This window comes from Motacilla alba, chromosome 1A, assembly GCF_015832195.1.
Source record: "Motacilla alba alba isolate MOTALB_02 chromosome 1A, Motacilla_alba_V1.0_pri, whole genome shotgun sequence".
Taxonomy (NCBI): domain Eukaryota; kingdom Metazoa; phylum Chordata; class Aves; order Passeriformes; family Motacillidae; genus Motacilla; species Motacilla alba.
The window spans coordinates 10,163,866-10,191,768 of record NC_052031.1 but is presented as its reverse complement, the minus strand read 5'-3'; the positions used below and the strand labels follow the sequence as shown (position 1 = coordinate 10,191,768).

Sequence of the window (27,903 nt, the reverse complement as noted above, 5' to 3'; positions counted from 1 at the left end):
ATATTGAAATAATGGAGGAAAAAAAGTTTTAAGTTATTTTCAAATAAAACTCTTCAAGTTTTTGCCAACCAAACAGAAATACACTGTAACAAAGCTAAAATTTCTAGTAAAGACAGTATAAGCATGACATGCTACCTGGCTCTAGAATCTAGCATCCTCCTCCCTCCTCTAGGACTTCAGGCTAAGATTTTCACCCATGGCATGTTATTTAATTTTTATAATAAACTTAAGAAAGTAGTTCCCAGAAGGAAGGGACATCTCCCTGTATTTAAGATAATACAGGTGCAATATGAACTGCAGAATACAAGATGGATCACGTAGCAGAAAGAGAAAAGAGCCCTTCGACATATTGAAAACACTTTTAAAAACTTTATTTTCCCCCTGTTAGCACATTTAAATATTTTAATTAGCAAGGCATAAAGATTTTACCAGCTTAGGAGTAATAGAGACAAAGTAAACAGGTTTGGAAACACTGAGCTGTGGAATTCCATGAGAAACTTCTATTAAAAATCAGTGGGCAAAGAGGTGCATCATCGACAGATTTTTTTTATCCCCAACAACAATTTCATAGGCTGGATGTACAGTATTTTCTATGATATCAACTCATGTAAAAATCACCTTCCCTCTGAGTTTACTCAATGGGCAGAACTGTACAAGAGCAGGAGATGAGCTTTCAATTTTGCCAGAATATGATTCTGTTCTATCTCGTATGCTCTTGACATTTAATTTCCAGTTCCTAAGCAGTAAATACTAGTTTGGATTTTTATAAAGGCTAAGTGAATTTAAAAAGTACAGCAGCTCCTGACCTTTAACACATCTGTTGCTGTAAAGGAGGTTTCTCTTTTCTGTGGTTTTCTGCACCTCTGCAGATTTGAAATACATTTCTCCTGCACATTACCCACAATCACAAACAAATTACACTCTCTGTGTCAACATCTGAAACCAAGTCACTAAATCACGCCGTGCTGGGATGGAATTGCTGCCCCCATCATCTACTGCTCGCTGCTATCAAAGCCTCTAACCGGATTAGTGGGAAAACAGCTGTATTACTCATACATTTAAGCCCTTGCAAACAGCAGGTTTTCTCCCTGCAACAAAGCACAGCACTTCAGATAAGGAACATATAAATCCCAAAGGAGGCCATGATATATTAACCCCTGGCTATCTTTTTACAACTTAACAGTTCATTCAACCTTTCTTTCCCTGGAAATAAATGCACGAACTACAGTAGAACTAATGTTTTTAGCACATCTACTTTTAAGCTTTTTTTCCCTAGGATTTCCTCATATACAAAGCACAGTTCATTAAATCATCCTGTCATTTTTAAGAAGGGATTGACATGAGCTTAAATCCATGTCTTTGAGTTGTAGGCATGAATCATCATGCATATGGGCTTTGTGGGACAACATCTTGGCAGAGGTTAGCAGTGAAACAGCTCTCTAGTTAACTCAAAACCCCAGACCAAAGACTCCATGGTTATTAAAGTTAACAAGCCATAAAACAACTGTCACATTTTAGGCCAAAAGATCCATGATGGAAAGAAAAATTGTGGATAACTTCTAGTTAGTGTTAGTGTTCATGAACCCATACACTAATGCTGTATTAATATTTTCACCTAGCTTTTTGGACTTTTTGATTAGCCTATCATGTCTAATACTGGGATACTTCAGGAGAAAATGTTCTTAAGCAAAAAAATGCAATATATTGAATAATTTTTCAAAAAACATTAAACAAATCTGCATTTATTTCCCCTAGAACAAAATGTTTAAGTTGTTTTTTTTTGCCTTTTGAGTTTACTAAGAAAGCACTGGAGTTGGACTTTAGATGGACCAACTCCATTACAGAATATTTTGTCAGTCAAGATGATAGAATCACAAAACGGTTTCTGTTGAAAAAGACTTGAAAGATTATCTACTCCAACTGTTAAAACTGATTCTGCCAAATCTTTAAAAACCAAAAGAAATCTTAAAAAAAAAAAAGACCAAACTTCTGTGTTCACTTCTCTCACGTATAGAATGCCCTATAGTAGTACAACCATTTGTTTCCTAGCTAAAGGTTATTATTTCCTGTCTACTAGACAAATAAAATATATATGTATGTTGTAACTCTTCCACCACAATTCCATTCATAAATCATCTGAATACATTAAAACATAGGTTATATCAAGGTAATTACAATACTAAAAAGTTTTAATAAGGACAATTTTAAATTATAAGAGAACATCAAGCACTTTATGAAAAATTTAGAGATGCCATGTTCTATTATGCACATTTCTGTGATTGCTGCCCTCCACTGATGATGAAAACAGCATGACCAAAATGCCCTTTTTGGTTCTGCAATCAAATTTCTGATGTGAACCTCTAAAGTTCATTCAGAGGGTATAAAATGGCCCTTATATATTGTAAGTAACAAAGCCCTGGAGAAATATACTGTAGAAAATACTGAGGGTTTCTGGCCCTTTTTTGACACAAATCCCAACCTTGAGGCCTCATTAGAATAATAGTGACCCTTAGCTAATAAAATACTCACAGCCCAAGGAAGGCTTAGCATTAAGCTACACTCTTTCTGGTCATCTTGAAGCAAATGTAACAAAAGAGTTTGGAAATATGTGTGAATCAAGAGGTAGCAGGGGTCCAGATTTTCCAGCAGTGAAAGCTGGAACAGCTCTGCTGAACACAGTAATCAATATCCATCAGTTTAGATTACAAGTTTTTCTTTCCCTTTTTTTTTTTTTTTTTGAATTGGTGAAACGGAGAAAATTTTAAGTCCCCAATATCATTATAGAGAAGCTTATTTCCTTAATAACAATAATTTTAAAAATCAGGGGTTTTTGTTGTTTTTTTTTTCCACTGCAATTTAGACCAAGGAAAATAGTCTTATCCACTATTAAAAACTTTAACAAATGAAATACCATTGAGAATAAACACTTATCTGCTCCTTGCAGAAAGTTCTAGCTAGACTGTCAGAAAACCATGAAGCAATAAGTAGTTTTAAAAAAGATTTCTTTCAGTCAGATTTCAAGTCTTTCTCCCTCAGGCTGGCTACAACACGAATCTGCAAGTTGAAAATTATCTCCAAAATCATTCCAGTTATTCATCATTGAGGTTGTCCCTTGTTAATAAGAATATGCCAGTGTTCCTATCTTGAATGCACTGAATCAAAACTCTACAGTTGAATAGTTTAATAAAAAAAATAAAAAAAAAAATAAAAAGCTTTTCCCAAGGCTAGAACATGACATTCAAGGTATTCTCCTGAAAATGGAAAATTTCCCATACCTTCTTCATAGATTCTTCCCTCTATTTCATTATTTATTATGAGAAAAAAATGTTTTGCCACCCATCAAGTGGCGAAGAACTTTAAAACTTCTCAGAAACATATTTTGGTCAGGTCATATATATGGCTCCACATCTACTGTCATTATGCATCAAACAACATGAGCAATCCAAATATCTTCTGTATAGAAAATCTGGGAAGGAGCAATTATTTCAAGACAATTTCCATATACCAATCTAATGGGAGAGGTTTTATACAGATCATAAAATTATATTGGAAAGGAGAATTTGGCTATGCAGGAGTTTATTTAAATTACTTTTGCCCTTCACTCAAATGAATATGCAGTATCAAATCTAGGACAATAATTTTATTTTATAGGAAAACAAATACAATATATTTTAAGTCTCCTTGCAGATTAATATTCAAGTATATCACATCTGGTATTAAAAATAGTTTGCTTTTGGCGTTGTTGACAATGCAAATTTTGTGGGAAAGAACAGATACTCACTGAAACTACATTCACAAAGTCATCATCAGACAAGGTCTCCAACATCTCAATGACCGACGTGCGGATCAGCTTCAACGTCAACCCACTGACACTCCCACTCCTAAAAAAATTCACAATAGAAAAGTTGAATTCAGCAAATATTACATAAAACATAAAAAGAAAATACAGAGCACCCACTTTAACATTAAAATTTTCAATTTCATTCCTGAATTCTCCAAATCATCATTAGTGTTATTAAACTAGTTATAATTATTAAAGTAAGTCCAAAACTGGCATACAAAGTCCCAGTCCTGTGCCTCAGATGACATCATAATGCTAAATCCTTTATTCATTTCCTTTTCAAGAAAGCTGAGTTTAACACCTTCAACCAATGCATTATCTAAACATTTTATACTCCTACACTCAGATTTACAGCTCTGGATTTCCAGAGATGCAGATGACAGCTTCTTTGATTCAAGGCAAAACCTAAGCTGAAGTGAAGAAATAACAAATGTTGATAAAACTCACTGCTGATATGAAAGCCCTTCACCCCGTGTAAAAGCATTAAATGCAAATTCCATGCCCGAGAAGCATTTCAGCATAAAGCAATCTGACACATCAGGTTCAATGCTCTCTTCAGTCCCTCAACTTTGCCTACCCCACAGAAGCCTTGCTGAGGCAGAGAGCAAGCTTTTATTCATTTCTTTGCTTGCTTTCTAGCAATTTTTTATAGTAACTGAACTTGGCAACTTTTAAATATGTATCATAAAACACACGAAGTCCACTTATATTCTTATCTTTCAGGTGCATTAAATCATTGTCACATCTATTGTAATGCTTCTAGTCATTTGTTTTTAGGTTTGTGCTTTACAACAAATCTTGGCATGCACATGAGAAATATTTACTTGATTGCTGCAGTAATTAATAAGTTGAAAACAAAAAGAAAATAAAGTGATAGAAATTAAAATTTCCTTAACTCCAGTTTAAATAACTTTCATGTTTAGTTTAGGATTTTTGGAACTATTTTCGATTATGTATTTATTTTGCTCATACCAAGGTTTTTGAACCTTGAATAAAGGGATCCCTTAATTGCCTCTCTATTTTTCAGCATACAGATATTTGTTCAATGTACCAAAGTTCTTTTACCCCACTAATGTCAATATTCAGACATTAAACACTCACGCATCCACTAAAATAAGCATGTCTTTGGGAGATGCTGCTCCTTGGATATACCTGAAATAAATAAATGGTACGAATTACACAAATTTGCATAAACTTTTTTTTTTTTGTGTGTGATGGAAGAAACTCTGGGATCTCTAAACACAAAGCAGCTGAACCAATGACATCCTCCTGTTGTATGTAGTACAAAACCCATGTGCTTTTTTTTACCCATGTGTGTGTTATTTCCTCTCTTGCTGTGTTTCCTACGTAAATCTAAGTCTAAACCACATTATAGTAGTCTGTATGTAGGATATACTAATCAAAATTACCTGAAAAAAGAATGTTATTTCATAGCTACACATCATGATGACACATGAAATATTACTCAGCCCAGCTTAGGCAGAAATATTTACTCCTTTGAAAAAAATATGTCCAACTATATCTAAGTATCAATATGCTTTATGTCTTGAGAGGGTTACATTAAAAATCATGAGAAGTAATCTCACTGCTCTCCCATCTTTTACACATCTAGTTATTTTATTGCTGGTGTAAACCACTGAGGCATATTTTTAAATATTTGCAAAAATCTGGAAGACTGTTTCAGTCTAATATTCAGGATTATAATTGATTTTGACACAAGATCAGTTTTTTAACTGTCTTACACTTATTTGATAGTTATCCTCCTATGAAAAGTCTATGTAATCCAATAGCACAACAACTATAGTGGATATTGCATAGCAAGAAGTATAATTTGAATTTTTTATTTAGAAAAACTAGCAAGTTTTAAAAAGAAAATATCTACAATTAAGTACCATTAAAACATATAGAAAAAAATGATTTTTACAGTAATATTCAGAAAGTAAGTTATGCAAATATATATATATCTACTAAACCTTTAAAAAGACAGCTTACCATGGTCTTCTGCGTACATCATACAGATCTATTTTGTTAGGAGTTCGACTTTTATCTACCCATGGGGAAGCTAAAAAGAAAAAAAATGCATAGAATAATATAAAACTTTATCTCAGTTATTTTAATTGCAACAATGTAATGAATCAGTATCACAGTCTTTGCACTACATAAATATCAACATTTCATATGGATAAAAAAAAGATTCTGTATTTGTGTAATATCTTGTTGAAATACCTAGACACCCTTATACATATTACCACATAATACAATGCAAGAAAACTATGTATGTGTGTATTTACATGTAAAAGTATTTGTGTATATATATATAGACAGATATATGTGTATGGATATGTATATGTAGGTGCATGGCCAAGTGTGTTGAAAAAACAGGTAGTGACTATAACTGACCACTGATTTCAATGGAACCAAAAATTCAACCAAAACACTTCAGATAATTAAACAACTTTTTAAACAACTACTTACTTAACTTACAAAAAAGTTAATTATTGTATAATAATGGTATCTCAGTTATGAGCTTAAATAATTGTACACTGACTCAAAAGCTTTACCTAAAAATGCATATTAGAAAACATGAAACTAGCATATTCTCTTGAAAAAAATGAGATGCAAATATTTATGTCTCTGTAAAGAAAATAATAGAATTGATGACCTTTTTAAAGTGTTTAATCTAGGGTTTACCATAATTTTCATCAAGGGCAGGAATGATTTCCTTACTGTAAAATAAAATGACCCTTTCAAAACTATGTGACAGCTTAACGAACACAAATAAAAATGTGAAAAGCTACAGGGAATGAGATAATGTTCCACAATTTGTTCTCTCACTGTATGTCAAAAGCCTTGGGGGTGCTATTTCCTGACATCAATCATTTTTCTGTCCAGGAAATAAAGGAAGATATAGTCAGCTCCAGGATTCTTCCTGAAAAATAACGTACCTAAGACAAAATGGAAGAATTATAACTTCACCCATGAATATAGAAGAAGCCATCAGCTTTGAGCAGATGCCTATTTTTGATTTTACAAAATGAACCCTTTCCTAAGAGACCAAACCATGATCTGGCCTATCTCTTGCTGGAACCTTTAAGCTGACTGTAACTCACATTTAGCAGTACACATTTAGCAGCCACAGAGTACACTGTGTACTGTTGCACACCAGAAGAACCTCAAAATCTATACCAGTATTGTCTTTGATTTCAGACAATACCACCTAAGAGGTCCTTTGGGACCTGACAGGATAAAAGTATTTGAAATGTTCAGAAAGGAGAGAATTTAATTTTTTGAGATGGATGTATGTTAGAATTCTAACTTAAGTATCATTAGTCAGATATGCACAGGTTAAATTCACCAGTATTTTATGAGTCTACAAGTTTAGCACATGTGTAGTGATGGATTTTATTTTGTCTCTGTCCAGGCTATTCTTTCCTTAGAAATTCCATCTGAAAATCCATCTTTCAGATGTGTTCCCTGAGACTTGCAAAATCTTCATTGAATGTATTAATTTCAGTTTGTTTTATGAGTAGTTTAGGTAAATTAGCAAAAATAAATCAAGATACCGACCAAGGCTGCCATATCTTTGCCAAAACTTCCAGTCATTTCAGTGACATCCACTAAAAACTATACCCTACCAAATATGTCCCTCTTAACTGACATTTATCTTGGACAGCCTTCATAAACAGAGAATCATCTCAATTTATGATCTGGATTTATTTCAAAACAACAGAGAAAACTGAATTTACACTGGTAATGTTATTTTATTTCACACGAAAGATAAGTTCAACTCCTTCAGTGCATTCTGTAAAGCAAAAGGATGGTGGTTCAAAGAGAATTTGAAGGGAGGAGCTGAAGAAGGGCACTTCTAACATCATCTTCACATACTACTGTGACAGTGAATGCTGACAGAGGTAATCATTTAAAACTGAACAAATTTTCTACAGGCAGAATAACAAAATGGCCCTTTAGCTAACATAAATTATCTGCTGAAAACCATCATAGGAACATTTAGCTAGAATTCATCTGATATCACAACCTTCACACCTTACTTTAAACTACCGGGTAATTGTTTCTAAGTCTAAACTAAAATTTACAGAAATAGGGCTTAGGATTTCATTTTAGCTTTGCAACAGAAGACCATAAGAAATAATTCAGCTATTCTTCTCTGCAAAACTTGAGAGCTACAAATACATGTTACATGTTAATGTAACACCACCTGAGAGGTAAGCGCATCACATCCTTAAGGCCAACAGCAGCTCTCTCAACAAAGCCCTTCAGAACCAGGGCCTTTAGACCAAACAGCACAAGCCAAACCTTTCAGAAATATGAAGAGGCAAAATTTATACAGACTTGAACACCTAATAGCAAAATCTGAAATGCCTGAAATGTTCCCTAGTATTTCTAAAAGAACCAAATGATTGTATACAACACTTGAGGGGTTTTTAACTGGAATAAAAATCTCAAAACAGTTATAAATTTCTTTTCTTTGTTTTTTTTTTTTTTTTTTTTTTGTTTTTTTTTTTTTTTTTTTTTTTTTTAATATGGAGAACCTCTGTTTGAGACAGTAAAATGAAGGACATGAAGACAATTTTTTCCAAACTGATCTACAGCAGAATTCCTTCAGTTAAACCTTGAGCTGCTAAGCCTGGACTCAGTTCTACCATAGCTTTTAGTAATTGCCTGGATTGCAGTGAGGCCCAAACTGTCTTTTTGAGTATATCTCTATTAGCAGATTAAAAAGAACAATGGAAAGGAAGCCATTCATGACAAATAGGCTAAAAACTCTAATAACAGCACAATTACATACAAAATAAACTGAGCAGAAGCCACTCAGCACACTACTTACAGCCTACCTGCTCCTTCTGGAGATTATGAATGAGATTGTGAATGGCAGCACAGCTTTTGTTTTGGGTAGATAGACACAGTGGTGAACACAACAACTAAATTCTACCTTTTGCTCATTAGCATGGCTGTTGCAGTGCACACAGTCCTGGAATGACTGTCAGCAGCTTCAGGGAGATCTGGAGAAGGTCTTTAAAAACATTATTTATTACCATGCTGTTAAACCACTATTTCCTGTGCCATGGGTCAATAAGTTTTGTTTTCCTAATAAATATATTATTTTCTTTCCAGAAAAAAAAAATATAACAAGCTTCTACATGCTTAATTTTCAATGACTGCATGATTTATCACAAGATATTAATGGCTGCTGGATCATACACTAATTAAGATATATAATGTGTAATGAGAAAACTTGTTTGATTGATCTTTCTGATGGTTTCTACAACAATTTACATAATCTAGTAGAAAGTCTCTGCAAGGCTCTGGCTCTGCACAACATATATAAGGACTCAGCCCTTAGTGTCTGAAAATTCATTCACACCAAAGAAGTGCTGAATTCCCACTCCAACCTCAAGAATTCACATGGCTAAATTACCCATTCATCCTAGTCTCTATCTGGAATAATACTTTTAATTTTAGATGGCTTTGAATGTCCTGAAATGTATTCACTGGTTTTAGTAAAATTCTGAGTATTTATGGATATTGTTGAAATTGTTATTAACAGGAAACTGAAATTCCCTTATGATATTTGATCTCCAGTGATAATTTTTAACTTATCTTGATCTAGTAATTTTAAAAAAAACCACCAATTTTTTAAAAGATGATATATACTTTCTATGCAAAAATAGGTAAGTACGCGTTTATAATTATGAAGAAAATAATTAGAAGGGGTGGAGACCAATGAAGGAGATGTGTTGCTTTTTTTGGTCCATACACAGAACACACTATAAAGCCATTTGGGGAAACTGGCTTATATCTTACTGACAAAAGCTGTTACGTGATCTAAAATAAAAGCAAAATGAAAAACATAAAAAATATGATTACACTGTTCCCTGAAAAACTTAAATTGATCAAGGATTTTTGAGATTTACAGTTTTGTTTATATAAGCCATGGTTTAAAGTATTGTTATAAGGTTGTTTGAAACCTGGTTTACCAATATCTTCAAGAAATCAGCCCCGTCACAGCTCATTGTTGCATATGAGTATCTTTGAACTATGTCAACACTGCACAGTTCTCTGGTGCATACATCAGGCTTTATTCATGTTCCCTTTTGATGATCTTCCTGTTTGGCATGTGGATAGATTTGATACTTTATAAATTATTCACTGGGTTTGATGACCCTCCCACTTCTGTTTGCATCATTGAGATACAAGGACAGGATATAATTCAAGCAAGAGTGAGCCATGTTTTTCTGTTATTTCTGCACATTTAGAGTAGAAATCCTCAGATTTGTTGATTACAAGCAGAACCAATTAATGAAATATAGAGACTGTCACAGGGTAGAGCCTAAATGAAAATATTTGTTAGGAAAGGCAGACCTTGGCTACAACCTCCCATTCTGAATTAATGAGATGATTCCAGAGGCATAGGTGAGTGTCATGAGGGAAACTCTCCTGAAAGTTCTGCCCTGTTCTACTGGGTAGGTATGCATGTGCAAGGAACAGAGAGGCAGAGATGAATTTTAACAGCTTTACATCCCTTTACATTTTTAACACATTTGAGAAAAAAGGCTAAAAGCTGATGTTAAGATAGGTAACAAGCACCAATTATCAAATCTCAGACGGCATAATTTTATTTTGACAAACTCCAAATTTTATCTTTCAATCTCTTAAATTAACATTCATGTGTATATTCAAAACAATCACAACCACAGATTATTCAATTCCCTGAGCCAGATTCAGCAAAGTCTTCCTCAGATGGAGCAAAAGGTATGAGTTACAGCATATACTTTGATGGTGTTTCAGAATTCTTTTAGTGAAATTATGCAAAAAAAACCCTGATTTCAGACATGTGATAGCCCAGACTATTTGAGAAATGTGATACTCCTCGATTTTCTGTTCAGAAAGAAGTCAGTTCAGTGTAGCAACAGCACTTTTGTAGAATTCCTTAGCTGTTTTTCAGTAAAAGGTGAGACATGGTATCTAAAAATAAGAAACAGCCATAACTTTAAAAGCCCCTAACATTAATAATCATAAAGTGTTTTCAACTTCTATAATTAGTATTCAAGATATCTGTACCATAATGATGCTTTGGGTTAATTCTGGTTAGTACCATCCTCCCAAGAGAGAGATTGTTACTGACCAGCTCTGTGCTACCACACCAGATGTTCAGTCAGGACTGAATGCAGCCATTCCCTTGTGATTTTTTCCTCCTGGTGACTGAAATTGCCAAGACCTTAAAATCTGTCCAGGTAAAATCTATCTAAGTTATACAGGTCTGTGCAATATCTTCTGTAACTTTCACAGCATCATCACAATACAGAAAAGAGAGGATAATAATCGTGAGGTGTTTTATAATGTATTACCCATGTGGTAATGGGTGATTATGTTAGGGCAATACTGCACTCAGTTTTATCACAAATCAGTTAGACAAAGATTTGATATGGTAATAGTCCATACACAAACAAATATATTGATTTTTGGTCCCTATGTACTAAAACGCCCAAGAGCGATTAGAATGAGCAATACATACTGCAGTCTGCCACTTCAAATGCACCTCTTTCTGTTATCTTATTTCAGAGGCAAACATTTCTCTTTCTGCATGTATGAACTGAATTTCATCCTAAATGTGTTGCTTGCATTAGTTTCACCCAAACTAGTGACCATTTTCCCAAAGAGGGCTGGAGTGTCAGAGCTTGAGGAGAAGAAGGTGTTTTGTTGGCTGTTTAGTGGTTTTCTTTTTTCTCCTATAAAAGTAAATTCTGGAGATTTAAATCTGTATCATAAAGACACAAAGATGGCATGAATTTCAGCAAGAAGGCATGGTGAGCTGCAGTATGTAATTTCTTTAACTCACTAGAAATAGCAGGTTATCCTGTAACTCAGTGGATCTGCCTGTGTAACTGCAAAATTCAGCACATCAGTTTTGAAAAATGGGCCATAACTGAACTTACTGTAAGATTTTTCATATCATGAAATGACGTTGTAGTGAGGTGGGTGTCAATCTCTTCTCTCAAGTAACAAGGGACCAGGATGAAACAGCCTTAAGATGTGCCAGGGGAGATTTAGATGGGATTAGTAAAAATTTATTACCAAAAAGCGCTGTGAAGGATTGATACATGCAGTGCAAGGAAGTGACAGTCACCATCCCTGGAAGTTAAAAAAATGTGTGGATGTGGCATTTGAGGACATGGTTTAGTGGTAAAGGTGGTGGTGGTGCTGGGCTGATGGCTACACTTGACGATCTCAAAGGTATTTTCCACCAACAATTCTATGATGAGTATGGTTAGATCCAAATCATGTCAGTTCCTGTTCCTCCCTCCCAGATTTCAAAGGAAAAAAGAAAAAAAAAACCATGAAAAACACTCAAAGAGGCTTATTTCTATGAAAAAGTGAAGTATCTACCTCACACACACTAATTGCACTAATTGATAATTTATGAGCTGCATTACTAGAAAGTGTTTGTGGTTTTACTTTGTTTGACTACTTTAAAGGCTCCTTTAAATGTTGAGCTGTTAACAGGAACTAACAGCTATAAAATATAAAACCTTTTGCAAAAAAAAAAAAAAAAAAAAAAAAAAGTGACATTCTCAGTTTTGCAAGGCTTTTGATTCATTTTCTATGGATTTTTTAGGCTTTCCAGTCTCTTAGAATCTGCTTCAGTAATTACTTTCTCTGGACAGTTCAATATCAAGGCCACAACACTATTGCTTGCCATTAATTGCTAACACAAGAGCAGCTGTGCACAGCAGGTTCTTCATTTTGAGAGATACCATTTTATTTTATTAGAAATTGATTTTTAAAGCTCTTCTATTATTAATTTGTCTAAGCAGTGAATGCTCTAGTAGCTAAGTGAAACTTGATTCACTAACATCTGCAAACAGGTTAAGGTTTTTTTGGTTTTTTTATTTTTTTTTGGTTGGTTGGTTGGTTTTTTATGAAAGATAAGAGATAATCCTTATTCAGATAGCTCTGTTCTATCTATATTTTTAATCCAAAATTTTGAAGACTTTAGGGGCAAGATTACTTTTCTGGAAAATCATCACTGAAGGGCTGCTTTCTTTATGTGTGAATTTTTCCATTTAATACCTGGTAAGCTCAAATTCCATAGGAATACCCTAGTAAAATACTGGCATGAGCAATGCCAAGAGATTTTTTCCTAATTAATTAAATTTTCCATCATATTATACCTACTTATTACATAGATAAACAAAGGGAGACTAAGTAGAAGGCAAGTCTACATTAAAGAAAGGGAACAATGCAACAGTTCTTTTCACTGTACTCTTCAGTACTGATATGAGAAACATCCAGAGGAGATTACCAGACCTGCTGATATTTAAAATTAATTTAAATATGAGTTAACATAAATGCACACAATACTAGAAGCATTGTTGCTATGTATACCCCTGGCTTAAATACCTAACCTTCAGAGGATCACTGAAGAAGCCATTTTATCTCTCTAGATCTGTTTCTTTTATCTGCAAAATGAGGATAAAATGATGTTTTTATTAGTTGGGTATTTTTTAACCAGAAATGTTTTGCAGATGAAAACTTGTGTTTTATATGCCATGCAGCATATATATCATATGCAGTATAGCACAAAATAATCTAGGTGTCTCTGAGAACATAAAGTCTCCTGGAACAAAACTGAAGAACTTTGCAGTATTTAAGAAAGAAAACAGCATTCAGTGCTGTCCATTGGGAAAAGCTGCCAGCACATGTTTTCCCTTCAGTCACACCATGGGGCTGTCTAAAGGATTCCAATAAAACTCTGACTTACCCTGTTTAATACCACAGATACATCTTTAAGCTGAGGGAGCTGATGAACTTAGGAATCACATGTATATATGATTAGGGCATGATCAGATCCACTTAAAGTAAGAATTCCTCTCTAATACAGGTAATACAGGTAAGGTCAAACGAAGAGGACAAGTATGTGTGTCTAGGTGAGGTGACAACAGAAGGGTGTGGAGCTGCAGGCTGGAATCTGCTTTCTCCTCTATGAAAGACCCCCAACAAAAAGACCCCACAAAGACAGAGAAAAGTCACAGATCTGTGCAGAAGCCTGGGAGACTTGAAGACATATCTTTTGCCAGAAATACCATATTGTGAACACAAGCTTTCAGCTGAACTTCCCATAGGCCCTTGTTAAATTTCCAGGTAGAACTGGGAAGATTTGGGACAGCTGGGAACAGGAGAGTATTTTCTTTCTCAGTTTTATTTTTGTTATGAATTGACTCAACATTTTGGATCTTGACCAAGTGTGGCACATTCTCACCTTGAGACCTTTGGTCACTGCAGACCAAATACTGTCCCAATGTGCCCAGGTTCAGCATTTCCTCATAAAAGATGCTGAATCTATTCATACATCATCATGCCCCTGTTATGGATGTTTGTAACCCACTAGCTGAAATCTGAAACTATCAATACAATCAGTCTCCCTATCAGTATTACCCTTTCTAGTATAACCCTTGGGAAGATTATTATTTAGTGTAATTCCCTAAGAGAGATGAGTCAGGGCTGCTGATCAAACAGTTTTTACTAAACATTCATCTAAATCAGGAATGTGTTTTCATTTGAGTAATCCTATGCAACCCATTTTTCTTAAGTAGATTTATTACTGTAGCCAGAAAGCGTCCTGTATCATATTTAACTACAAATAAATGTCTGCTGTCTGGAGTACAAAAAAAAAAACAAAAACAAAAAAACAAAACAAAAAAAAAAAACAAAAACAAAAACAAAAAAAAAAAACCACCACCAAACCAAAACAAAAATACCCCAAAAAGACCCAGAAAAATGAACAAAGGGAGAGATGGTATCTGGTAAAAGGCACATAAATAAATACAAAGTAGTTTTTAAAGTTTGTTTAATTAGTAATTGCTGCAGTGAAAATAGTATGCCTCCCAGTGCAGTGTTTTAATGAAACATTGATTAACAATTATAATCCTAATTATGTCTATAATTAAAAAGAATTTCATGATTAAAAGAGGAACTGGTTACCTTATAGCTACACTTCCAAGTAGTCCACCAAAAAATTATATTAATTTTTTCTTTTAGATAGCTGCTTTCTGAAACCTAACAATCAAATTACCTGGATAGATGCCTCACAAAAGGTAAGTAACTTAATATCTGTCCAATCATATTAAACTACTTTAATTAAATTATTTATTTTTGAGCAAAAGATTTGTCCAATGCTCTGTGGTTAATTATAAATTAGATCTGAAACCTGATCTATATTAAAATACCATGCTGTCCACACAGCACCAACAGAACCCTACATGTGCAAGCCCACAAGCAACAGATTCAATATCTATAAAAAGAGAGAAAAAGTTTCAATTGGATTGGAATGAATTGCTAATTTCAATGATCTTGATAAATCACTGTCAGATTACTGCTTTTATTTTGAATCAAAAATTATTGAAACTCTCTTTCTGGACTAGAATTAGTCAATAGTCATCTTAAAATGACATCTTAAAAGCCAATACAGGGCTTTGGAATTAGACTTATGAAATCAAATAATTAGTCAGGTAGATGTACATCTACTGCTACTAAGGAGAAAGCAATTCAACATTTATAATAATTTGGGCTCTCTTGCCCTATCACAGAGAATCCAAATTTTGAACTTAGTAACTCACAGTTTTACCTAAGAAACTCTTCTGGTTTTGTTTACTGTTTTCATAATACTGAACGTCAGTAGTGTTTGTATAAAAGAGTCCCACAAAATACATTTCAGCTTCATTCCACAGCACTTTTGAAAACTGGATCTTACTCTTGAGTTATACATTAGTGATGGAAAACTGCCTGCTTGCAGGAAAAAGGCTGGAAATTTCTACGATTTTTAAATAATATTAAATTTATTTAAATTTAAGTTATCTAAAATTATTAAATTTATCATCTTTTTTTAAAATTTCAATGAGTTGACAATTTTATGATTCAGCCTGTTTACTTGTTATAACAATTTGACATATTTTAACTGTAGTTAAGACTCATTAGATATAAAAAAAAAATTAAAGAACCATAAAATATCCAAATTTTGTGCAACTGTTTATTCTATGTTAAACTGGCCTCTCTGCTCCTGGGGGAGGTGACAGCTACTCCCAGTTTAGTGTCTCTGGAAAACTTACTTAGTGTTCCTTTGAGTCCAATTGTTTAAATATTCCCTAACTCAACCCTCCTCCACTGGGAACAAGGTGTCCTTATTCAAGAAATTCCTTTTGATTGTAGAGGCCTGTGATTACTGAGGGCTGGTCTTACAACGGATGAAAGACTAATTAGTGATTTGTGCCTTTAAACATATGAATGAGCATATATTACATCCTTCTTAAAAGTCTCACGGACTTTATATGCTTTTTTTTTTTTTGAGCTCTTTTATTAAATTTCTGTTTACTTTTGAGCTCTTCAGAGTTCATAGAGTAGCTAATAGAAATGTCAAAATTGCTCTTGGCATCTTCTGTCAAAATGGATGATTGCCAGTAGAGTAACAGAGCTTAGCATTTCTCTTCAAAAATATGGTGCCATTGAAACTAATGAGAATATTGACAGTAACGTGAGAGAATGAAATGGTTAATGGCTTAAACACTGCTGAAATCCTCTAAGAATCTTTGCACAGCTGCACAGGTTCTCCATCCGTGCCCACCAAAGCCCATCCCTCCCCAAACAGGGCTGCTCCCTGGAACTGGGACTGCAGCAGGAACTCAGGATAAGATAAAGGCAGCACTGTGGTCTCATCAGCCCAGGCCTAGGGAGAAGAATGTACCCACAAGTGACAGGGGAAGACTGGGGTGCTGGTGGCTCAAGCATTCATATTTTACACATCCTTCTCACAGGGCTGCTCATAGAAAGATCCCTTCATGCTTTTGGTTACTGTGGTGAAAAGGACAGCCCAAGAGCCTCCTCAAAACAGAAGAGATGCACCTACCCTTTGCCCATGACTCAAAGCAGTGGGATAATATGGATAATATCAGGTAAAAAACATTAATACACAAAAACTCTGTTTGAAAACACCCTTTACAGTATAGAGGTACTGAACTTTTTTTTTTTTTTCTTTTTTTTTTTTTTTTTTTTTTTTTAATACGATAAGAAAGACTGGGTGAACATGTTCCAGATAATATTGAGCAGACTTCTCTATGCATTTTCATTTTGGGTTTTGATATTTCCAAATTCTTTCCCAATTATCATCACTGCGGAAAAAAAATCATCATTTTAAAACAGGCTTACAAAAGGCCAATATAATGAAGTAATTTTTTACAATTTATAATATAATTTTCAAAATACAAATATGAAAAGCAAGCACTTCAGTATATGAAACCTGAATTAATTTTTAGAACACCTGCTCTATCAGCAAACCGAGAAGAAGTTTACAACAAGAGAGGGATGGAGAACTTTGCCCAAAGACCTATTATCCAAACCTAAAATGTAAAAGGCTTTTCAATTTGAGCTACAATGGGAAGCAGATGCACAAAACAACCGAAATAACTTACAGAGTATCAGACTGCTCCACACTGTGTATGCATGTCCAGCATTTAAGAACTGGGGAATTACTTAGGAATTTATGTTCTGTCAGAATTGGACAGCTGTTAAATACTTAGCTATGGAATAAATAGCAGGTGTGAGTGTCTGGGCTTTACAATAAATTTAAAACTGTGTTAAAATTACTTTTTAGATGAAGTACTTACAAGTAACATTTGCATCTGCAAAACAGAGAAAAGCTTCTGCCATTTTATACAGGTATTCTAAGGAGGAATGCATAGAGATTTTGAGGCTCCTATGTTGTGTTGGTCAACAACTGGAGTAGACAGGTAAGCTAGATATAGGAATTTATTTTTAAATATATGGGATTTATTTTCATCTGAAATATTATTTCCTAGAGATTGGCTGAGAGATATATTTAAGAAACATTATTTTTCAGTACTAAATAGATCCCAAAAGCATTGGAACAGTCGGAAAACAAAACAAATAATAAATTTGCATTTTCTTTTTTTTTTTCTGCAACATCTCCCTGTATTTATTTCATGATCATCCAGCATGACAAAACAAACAGGATTCAAGTGCTATGAAATATTCTTCCTGTAAACTAGCCTGAGGCAGCTTCTCTGCCTGTGCTAGCACTTGTGCTAATGATACAATAACAGCTTTAGAATAATCCCCTTCGCCCTCAGAAACACAAACAATCTTGTATAAACAGAAGAGAAAGGTTCTCAGAATTCTTCCTCAGGCATGAGTCAACACACTTCACACAATTGTTATGTGCGTAGTGGACACACTATTCAGGCATTGATAAGAGCATCACTTAACAACAGCAGCAGCAGCACAGGTCTTGCTGTAAAGCAAGGCTTTCCACTACATAGCAAACAACAAAAATCAAATTCAGGCTACTCATTATCTAAATTCAGTAAAATATGCATCTATTTAAATTAATTAATGTCATCAAGTGATGAGATTCTTTGGTGAAACAGATGCTGGTTGAAGTAATCAAGTTGAATTGACCTTAGCACTAATAGCAAATATGTACCTGTCAGAGGTTGTGGATGTGTACTCACATTTTCACTGATGTTAAACATGACTATATGTCTACTTTCCAGGTCACTATCTTTAAAATGAGACAAGTGTAAAAATCTCACTTGCAAATATTCAAGTGAATATTTACTCAAGATATAGAAAATAATAGAAAAATAAAATTAAATTCAACTCTTCTGCTTTTCAAAGGACATAATCTTCTGTTCTTCTTACTTAAAAAAATACTAATTACATCTTTCACTCCCAGTTCCTTCCCCCTCATGTTAGCTTTATGCCAGAATAATTTCACAGTCCTTGGGTGTGTAATTCTGACACAAAGAAACAGTGCCTATGTAAAAAAATGTAATGTAAAAAAGCAATTCGTAGTTATATTTTTAATTCAATACATGGCATAGGACAGTTGTCCAGGACAGTTCAGTTACCTGGGTAATACCTTGCGAGGCCAGTGGCACTGCCAAAAACCTGCCACAATAACGTGGGGTCCTCTTCCCGGTTGCGCTTGAACACATCATCCAGCGCTGCCGTCCAGTTGAGCTCATTTAACACGATCGTTGCTGCCAAAGAAAAACAAATCTGTTATTAGAGAGTCGCATCCTAACATGGGAAGCAACAGCTACAAAAAGCAAGCTGGAATATAGAGAAAGCCGTAAGATTTAATTTAACTAATCCAGAAATTAAATTTTAAGAAACACACTTCTTTTCCTTGGGCATTTTCTTTAAATTCCTTACACTCTCTTCTTCCTGTTTTATTATTTGCATGCCAAATACACCCTGGGTTTATTTGCACAGAAAATATCTTCTAAAAATACTTTTTTTCTGAGATGTCACTCTAATTGCACTTCCCAACCTCAGAGAAGACTGTTTACAGAAAAACAAATGCTGGCTAATTTCAGTGTACTGCAATAAGAACAAGCAGAATGACATCAACAAAACTATGTATAATAAAAATGTATCAGAGATGTCCCTTTCAAAATGGATTATGTAGGAAAAAGACATTGATGAGTTATTGCTAATATTAAGGTAGGGCTGCATGAACAGCTCATTAGCACACATTAAAAAGATCTTAATGTTCATAGATCTGGGCTCTGACAGTAAGGACAGCAAAGTGAATGTTGACATTTATGAGTTGGGTCAATTAACTTAAAATACAAGAAAATTCACATTTCAGCTAAACACTTGTGTTTCTAGTTACACAGAAACTTACATTCATAAAGTTCTTCTGTAACAATACTTGTTTTAATTAATCAAATAGTTTATATAATGAAACCAATATGGAATATTTAAACATGTTCTATACCTTCTTGAGAAAGACCTATACTGAGAAACTTTAAAATTGAACATTAAGTGATCAACACTGCTGCACTAAAGAATCAATGGACTAGAACCAGTAACCAATGAAATTGCATTGTGAAACAAAGTACCTTATCATAAATCATGCTTTTCACCTCAATCAGTTGTAAGTGTTTCGTTAATTCTCCTCCCTCTCCCCCCCACCAATTTTAGGTAATTTCAAATGCATACTTATTTTTGAAAAGCAAAGGCTTTTTGATCGTTTAGTCACTAATTCTTTCTTTTGTGTTGCATACTGGGATTGTAAGCAATACTTAAATTGAAGCACCTAGATCAGCAATCCAAGAGTGGAAAGAAACCTAGAGGAAAAAAACCTTTGAAAAGAGCTAAAGATGTAGGTATAAATCCAATGAAAACTGCAACTTGTCATAGAGATCCTGCTTACGTTATGGTATTGCACACAGGAAAGAAAATTCATCTATTGCAAATGGGCAAGTCATGCTGAAATAAAACCAATTCACATTTAAGGGACCTGAGTGGCATTACAGAGCAAAATTTGGTATGTAGGTCCACATTCTAGCCCCCTGCTACAATGAAAAAAAAAAAAAAAAAGATAAAAAATAAGGATGGATTGAAAGTTAACAGTTTACAGCCCATTTCCAATGTAAGGCTCTTAAAAGGTACTACAGAAATGAGATCACAACATTAAATTTTATAAGCTTGCTTTTAAAGGTTAAGGAGAAAATTGCTACACCATGTATTTTGCAGAAAGGTTTATCTGTTTTTTTCAGAGTAGTTTTAAGATATTACTCTCTCAAGAGATTGCTTTGTGAAGAAATATCAAATTTCCAACTCTTGAGGTTTCCTGTAAGCAATAAGCTTGTATTATATGCCTCTCATTTTGTCAAGTAGATAATTATAAATAAATATATGTTTATGTAAAGATGAAAAATTCCCTGAGGCACCATGAGATGTTAATTATAATTTTTAAATGGTTACTGTCTAATTATGTCTTAGATCCCCTTTGACCTGCTGTTCAATTAAAGATTATGCATGGACTCTCTAAACTTGACTTTGTGTCAGGTCTTGCTTCCAGAAGTGGCTCCATTAGGTCATTAAAAGCTCTGTCAATTAGGTAGACAAGATATTTTCAGCTTGATTTTGTTTCTTTTCATGCTACTGTTTCCTGTTTGGAGGGACAGGTACCCATCTCTTCACTCTTGGGACCAGTGGACTCATGAAAAAAAACAGGGAGCTGTGTCAGGGAAGGTTTAGGTTGCGTATCAGGGAAAGGTTCTTCATCCAGAGGGTAGCTGAGCACTGGTACAGGCTCTCCAGGGATGTGATTACAGCACCAAGCCTGACAGAGTTCAAGAAGCATCTGGACAATGCTCTGGAGGCACACAGGTCCTGGAGCCAGGAGCTGGACTCAATGATCCTGATGGATCCTGATGGTCCACTCCCTTCCCACTTAGCATATTTTATGATTCTCTAATTGTAATATCACCCAAAAATGTATTGTGAAGGGTTTAATATCTATGCTCACACCTCTGCACATACCCAGTCAAATATATGCAAAAATAGATCTCAAATAAACATATACCAAAAAAAAGGAGACGGTCTACAGATAGTAAAATAACTAAACAGTGAAGTGCCGAATCCAAAAACTAGAATTGTTGATTTTTGCACTTTAGTAGACTTGTTAAGATTAGGCTATAAATTAAGAGATAAGGATTACTAGATCTTGTAATATTTGTAGGGAAGTGATGTTTTAAAGTGAGATTTAAGAGTTTTATTATATTATTTATGTCTCCTCCTCTATAACTTTCTCCTGAAGATAAATACAACAGCCTAGAAAAAAATTCCAAGAATCTGCACCAAAGGGAAAAAAACCAAACCACTCAAATGGCCCAAGACATGAAGCTGAAATAAAAAAATAAAAAAAAAGTGGAATTCAAAAAAAGCAACAGAGCATCTTAACAGAATAAAACTGTAATAAATCTGGGAAATGGCTACTAACAGTTTGTAATATATCTGTTCTCAGGCACTGAAAAACAGATATTCCTGCACCCCAGAAAATTCAAAGTTAAGTGCCCAAGTCTCATTTCTGTAATAAACCATAACACATGAAAGGTTCAACATGTATCACCTTCTCCTTAATTCACTGGTTTGTTGTTTTTTTTTTTTTTTTAGTTGGTTTGTTGGTTGTTTTTTTTCATTCTATCTAGAAGTATACTTGATATAGAATACACCCACATCTGTGTTAGCTAATCCAGTAATCAGTAAATGAGGAAAAGGGTGCTGGGAATTTTGGTTTGAATTGTTTATTTTTCTAAGTGTTTTTCCACAGCTTCTATTAATGTTTTCCTTCTGCTAAAGCATACACCCTGAACTTAAAAAAAACAAAAAAAAACCAGCTGTAAATCAAGTCCTCTTCCCCCCCCACCCCCCGCCCCCCTTTTTTTTTTTGGAATGCAATATCACTGGTAATAGACAACTTCAAACCAATACCTCTGAGTTCTGGTTTAAAGCCTACAGCAATGGATTCGAAACTTTCCAAAGAAAAGCAAGCAAATCCAGTCCTAATCAGCAAACATCTATCCTTCAAATGATTCCCTATAAAATATCCTAATTCTCAATTGACACATAAAAACCAAAGCTGTGGTACTTTCACTAGCTCATAGTAGAGAACATAGTACCTGTCAGAATACCCTAATTGTAGAGATAGTTTATATTAAATTCATCTGAGTAGTGAAAATTTATTTTCTGTTTGGAAAAAAAAATGCATTTTTCTAAAATAAAATGTTTAGAGGTGTTACAGTCACACTTCTGTATATCTACTTGCCTTTCTTTAACTTACATACAGGAAAGAGCTTTTGACTGATAATTGGCAGAAAATCTAGTTGGAGAAAGCTCTCCAATAAGCTTATTTTCAGTTCTAATAGAAGTCTTTGAAGATTACTACTTCAGAGTACATCAGCTGCTGCCTTTCACATGCTACAAGCAAGATGAAAAAAATAAAATTCATCATCACACAATATGAAAGATCATTCTTTGTGGCTAATTTCACTGAACTCCATCCATCTTTTCATTTTTTTCCTTCTTCTTTATGATATGAGGTTTAGGGACCTTGACAAGGAATGGATTCAATTTTCCCCTGCAAATGCAATCAATAAAAAATAGGGAGCACTGCTGTACCTTCTTTAAAAGAACTGGAATACTCTTCTGATGATTTATTCAATGTAGAGGCTCTGGCCTGCATGCCAGGGAAGACAGGGAACAACTTTATTTGAAAAGCCTGAGAGCTATTTCCTATATCTGAAAATATGTGAGCTGCTGTTCCCTGATGTGGCAGCTACACAGACACTGGGGAGAAGAGAAGGGAGCTCCTTAGCAGTTCATTAATCTTCTTTTAATGTCTGGAATGTAGTACCCTGCCATACCATGCTTAATGAACTTGACCCATTGATTTCTTTAAAGATAAAACTGATTTGTAATTGTTATGATTTAAATATATATTTTAAATCAAATATTATGGTATTCAAAAGTGGGCAAAGAGGGACAATACTTTTGCAAGTGCATATTTTTGCATATATGTGTGCAGACAGAGACTCTTACACCTGTAGCCATGTTCATCAGATAACAGAGAAACTCTACTGAAGGTATAAACTAGTTTTTTTATGACTTATGTGTTTCACTATTTTTTCACTATTTTTAATATTATATTTCTTAATGTTTATGTTAAATTGCATAGAATTTTATTCACTCTCCACTGCCACTGGAAAGTAGCACTTCTGTCTTCTCTTATATGGAACTAAGAAGGAATAGACATTTTATTTCAAGGTACTTTTAAAATGGATTTTTGCACTGGCTTATCCCTATGTGTGTCTTTCTTAGTATATGCATATGCATGTATATACCCACAAACACATGAATTTTCTACATAACTCCCAAATAGAATTTGAAGAACTGTTCTAGTAGTAACTTGAATTTCAACCCTTTGAATTTAGATGTGTGTTACAAGTCAGCTTCTTCTCTCACAGTAGCAAAAAGGCCAAAGCAAGGAAAAGATTTCTACTTGCTACAAAATGAACATTTTCTCCAAGGCAAATGGTCCTTTAAGTGGCATTAGAAACATGAATTATTATATTTATGATTTTTATACAAAACCATAGGAAAGTGTCCAAAGAAACTTTGCAGCTGATTAGAAAACAGGTAAAGGAGAGCAATAGCAAAATGTCTAGAGATAAGGGAACTGGGTAGTATCCACCCTCTCTTTTAGACTCTCAAATTTCATCAGAACAAGTATATACAAATGCCAAGACAATGTGTCCTTTTCACTCAAAGCAAGGGAGGAGAAGCAAAAATAAGTCTTTGAATTTAACAACCATTGTTGTATAGTGGAATTTCCAACTGGACAGGTCATTATGTACATCTTGTACATAGTATCTTATACATAGTACATTTCTTCAAATTTGTTACAAAATCTTACTTTGAATGAAGCATTTCCATATCCCAACATATCATAATTTAAAATTACTGGATAATCAGAACTGTTTGGATAATATGCATTTTATGGTGAATAAAACCAAAATATTAAAATAAAATTTTAATAAATGGAGCAATTATTGAATCAAATAATTTCAAGTTCTACAGAGTAGATATTTTACGCTCACAATTAAAGCATAAATGGTAAAATGTCATGTACTTTTTTTTTCAATGAACAACTTCTCCACGCCTCATTAGATATTTGACATTATGTCTCAGACACTTCTATAAATAATTCCATTAAGAAGTCACTGAAGTCTGGAATACTGTTATGTCTGTGCCAAATCAAGTAAATTAATTGGCAATGCTATATGTTGTCTGCTCCTTGGCTTTGCTGCCATATACTGATAGCCAGAGAAGCACAGTAAAATCTTATTAAAATAAGCAACAGTCAGGAGAGGCAAATGAGAATAAAAATGTCAAGAACAGAAGATGGAATTAAGCTTCTATTATAATTCAACAAAAAAAGAGTTAATACAATGCAAAGACACAGACCCTCTAGTTCACAAGTTGTTTATCTCCACAAAACACAAAAGACACCCATATTCTGAACTGCAACCCATTGCTGAAAACAGCATTTGGGCATCTTACACGTTGTTTCCTTGCTCCCTCTTATCTCAATATATGCCAGGATGGATTTTAGAATGGAATAATACCCAATGTCAACCACAGAGGGCTGTAAGGTTATTTTCTGGGAAGATGGCAAGAAGGCAAAATGTGTGAAAGATACTGTTCATTAGAGTGGTTCTAGAAGACTTTTCAGATTTTGTAGAGATATGCACAGTCTAAGAATCTGAAAAACTTTTATTATTATTATTATCATAAAAATAATAATTATACAATTCCCTATTAGTTTTACAGATTACTTGAAAGTAGAGTCACTATTTGGAAACAATTCCTTCTTCAAAATAAACCCCCAAAACCCAAAAACAAACCACAAGAAAACATACAAACAGATGAATATTTTTTTATGGAAATATAAGGGATTAAATATCGAAAATACACACATATTTCATATATTAACTCTGCTCTTCCTTCATTTGCTCTAATTTTTTGTTAGCATTTCAAAGGATATCCTAGTGACATTCAAATTAAAGTAACTACAGAGATATGCTTGATCTTTAATGAAGACTTCTCTCTCTAAAAAAAATTAATTAGGTGTTAACAAAACCAAATAAAACCAATCAAAAGACTGTCTGAAAATGCTGTTCTAAAATAATTTATTAAGTTCTGTCATCATTCTGCCACAGTACCACCACTTCAATAACTTTGTAATCACCAGAGCACCTTAAAAGATCAGTAAATCCCAAGCAATAGCTGGCTAAAGTGAGAAGGAAAAGAACTAGGAACAGACAAACTAATGCAAAAATGCTCTCTCACTTCACGCTTTCTGCTAGTTTTAAATTATTTTGCTGTTTTCCATCATATTTTGTTTTAATTGCAGTCTGGAAACAGTTAATTCAGAACTGATGCCATCCTGTTTGCTTTTATGTAGATCACCTCTTAAAAAGTTCTTACAGTTTTTCTTACAACATGCGTAAGACCCATCAACATTTCCTTCTTTCCTCTTACCAGCCACGTCAAACTGGAAAGCTCACGTATCTCCAGCAAAAACAGAGGTGTGATAGTACAATTAAATAAAGACCACTCATCATATTGGTTGGGATTCTGTAAATTTGTTTCATCCATCATGACAAGGAGATGAACTGCAAGTGGACAAAATGCTAAAAATGGCCACTAAGATGGGCTGTGAAGAACAGAAAACCTGTCCTCTGAAAGTAGACAGAGGTTCAGTGATGCAACCTAAAAAATGAGTCAGAAAGCAAGCCCACCCTCAAAAACAGTATGTAAGAGTAAGGATGGCATTAGCACAACAAATGGGTAGAAAGTACTTGAGAATAAATTAGAAAAGGCAGTTAGGTCTCTTTTAGAGCAGAATGTCCTAAAATGGTCTTTTGCTATGAGATACCAGCAAGCAGCCCAGATCTTTTAAGACTGAGCTTGATCATTTTATTAAAGGAATGACATGAACTAGCTAGATTAAGAATTGTATTTGTCAAGCAAAAAGCTGTTCTTCTCTGATATGTCACCCTTTGTTACAAATAAAGAAAATGTCTGTTTAGAAGCTTAAATTTAGTAACCACAAAAATGCACTTTTATAAAGCGTTAATGGCAGAGCAAGAATTGGAATTAAAACCACTTATTCATCTCTAAATAATGAATATTAAGTGCTTGCAAATAAACTATGGATAGCTATATTGACTTCACATATATTTCTAACCAGAGTACATACATATGAATGTTGTCTATATTATAGAAAAAATTAAATCAATTATTAATAATTTTTACTTTGAAAATATTTTATTACACAGGTAATACATGGAGAACACATTTTAAGAAATATTAAAGTAATGCAGGGGATTTGATTAATGGATTCCAATCTAATCCCCATATATGTGAAATATTAAGGAATAGCAGGCTGGTTTATTTTACATATCTCTGGCAACAGAAATCTAAGACACACCAAGTGTGAGGGCAATTTAGTGCACAAGCAGGAAACGTGAGAAAAATGATGATGAGACAAGGTCTGTTTCATCACCTGAGCTGGTAAAGATGTGACAGCTCCTGCTTCTCATCAATATTCCAATCACCTCATGGATGACTCTTGAGAATTAAAAATAATGAAATTTCCACAAACATTATTTTTTGCTGTTTCTTTTCTTGCAATTGGTCACAGGCTGGTCCAAAGAAAAATCAGACTGATATTTTCTGCAATTCAACTACCCCTCTCTCCAACAGATGAAAATCCTCACCATATGCAATCGCATTATGAGTTCTCAGAACATAAAAACAGAACAGAAATTGTTATTCTTGGCCCTAGCATCATCACAGGTATTGTACCTCCACTGCTAACTAAGTGTGGTTTGGTGTTCTCCAGATTATATAGAAGGAATATGAATAAAACTCCTCTCTCACAAGCTGCAGAGTATCAGAAAGTTGAAAGCTTGCTGCCTGTATAAACAGAGGTGCTTCTCACTCTGAAGACATTTCTATTTCTTGCTGTAAAGACTTTCCCTGTCCCTTTACAAAAGAAAAAAAAATATATTTTTTTTCTTCTATAGCATTTACACTATGCAGAAAGAAACACAGACTCCCAGTCCTGTTCTTCTTAGATGCCAGTGAATCTTGGCCTCCCTGAAGTTAATGACAAAAATTTTCCAGCCTAGGGAATGGATTTCATCCCTCCTCTTCAGAACACTGTAACCCTGCAGTGTTCAGCCACTCTCTCTTTACAGAGTATTTTGTCAGTCCGATCCAATAAGAAGATGACAATATTAGGAGTTGGGGCTTGTTGCTTTAGATGCTTTAAGAAATTTTTTTTAAAAATCCTTATAAATCACTTCATAAGAATCCGCACGCCTTTGAAATAACAAAAAACTCAAAAGGATCTTTGAGAACACAGTAAAATTAAGCTTTGTAGTTGTTTTTGTCTGCTTCCATGACATGGGTACTCCCATGAGTACATATTCATCTGAATTTTCTCTATTCGCTGCTTTAATCACTCAGTATAGAAGTTCTTTGTTCTACAATGTCCAGACAAAAATGAATTTTAAAAACGTGCTTGCTGAAGGTCTCCTTGTTTTTAATTTACTTTATCAATATAAAACCACAGGACAAGACAGTGAAATTGCAGAAAACTGGAATGG

General features: G+C 34.2%; 1 protein-coding gene across 10 annotated transcripts in view; it reads right to left on the bottom strand.

Annotated features, from left to right (window-relative positions):
• The window catches only part of CACNA2D1 (calcium voltage-gated channel auxiliary subunit alpha2delta 1), a 361,055-nt gene that overhangs the window by 93,252 nt on the left and 239,900 nt on the right, over positions 1–27,903 (bottom strand). For all 10 annotated transcript variants that reach the window (XR_005258952.1, XM_038153955.1, XM_038153956.1 and 7 more), the window contains exons 7-10: positions 18,781–18,912; positions 5,834–5,903; positions 4,943–4,993; positions 3,782–3,881 (exon numbers count right to left, since the gene is read on the bottom strand). Coding sequence is in view for 9 of the 10 variants with exons in the window: in XM_038153955.1 (XP_038009883.1) it covers positions 3,782–3,881; positions 4,943–4,993; positions 5,834–5,903; positions 18,781–18,912 (353 nt within the window). In the remaining variant the exon portion in view is untranslated. The remainder of the gene's footprint in view (positions 1–3,781; positions 3,882–4,942; positions 4,994–5,833; positions 5,904–18,780; positions 18,913–27,903) is intronic.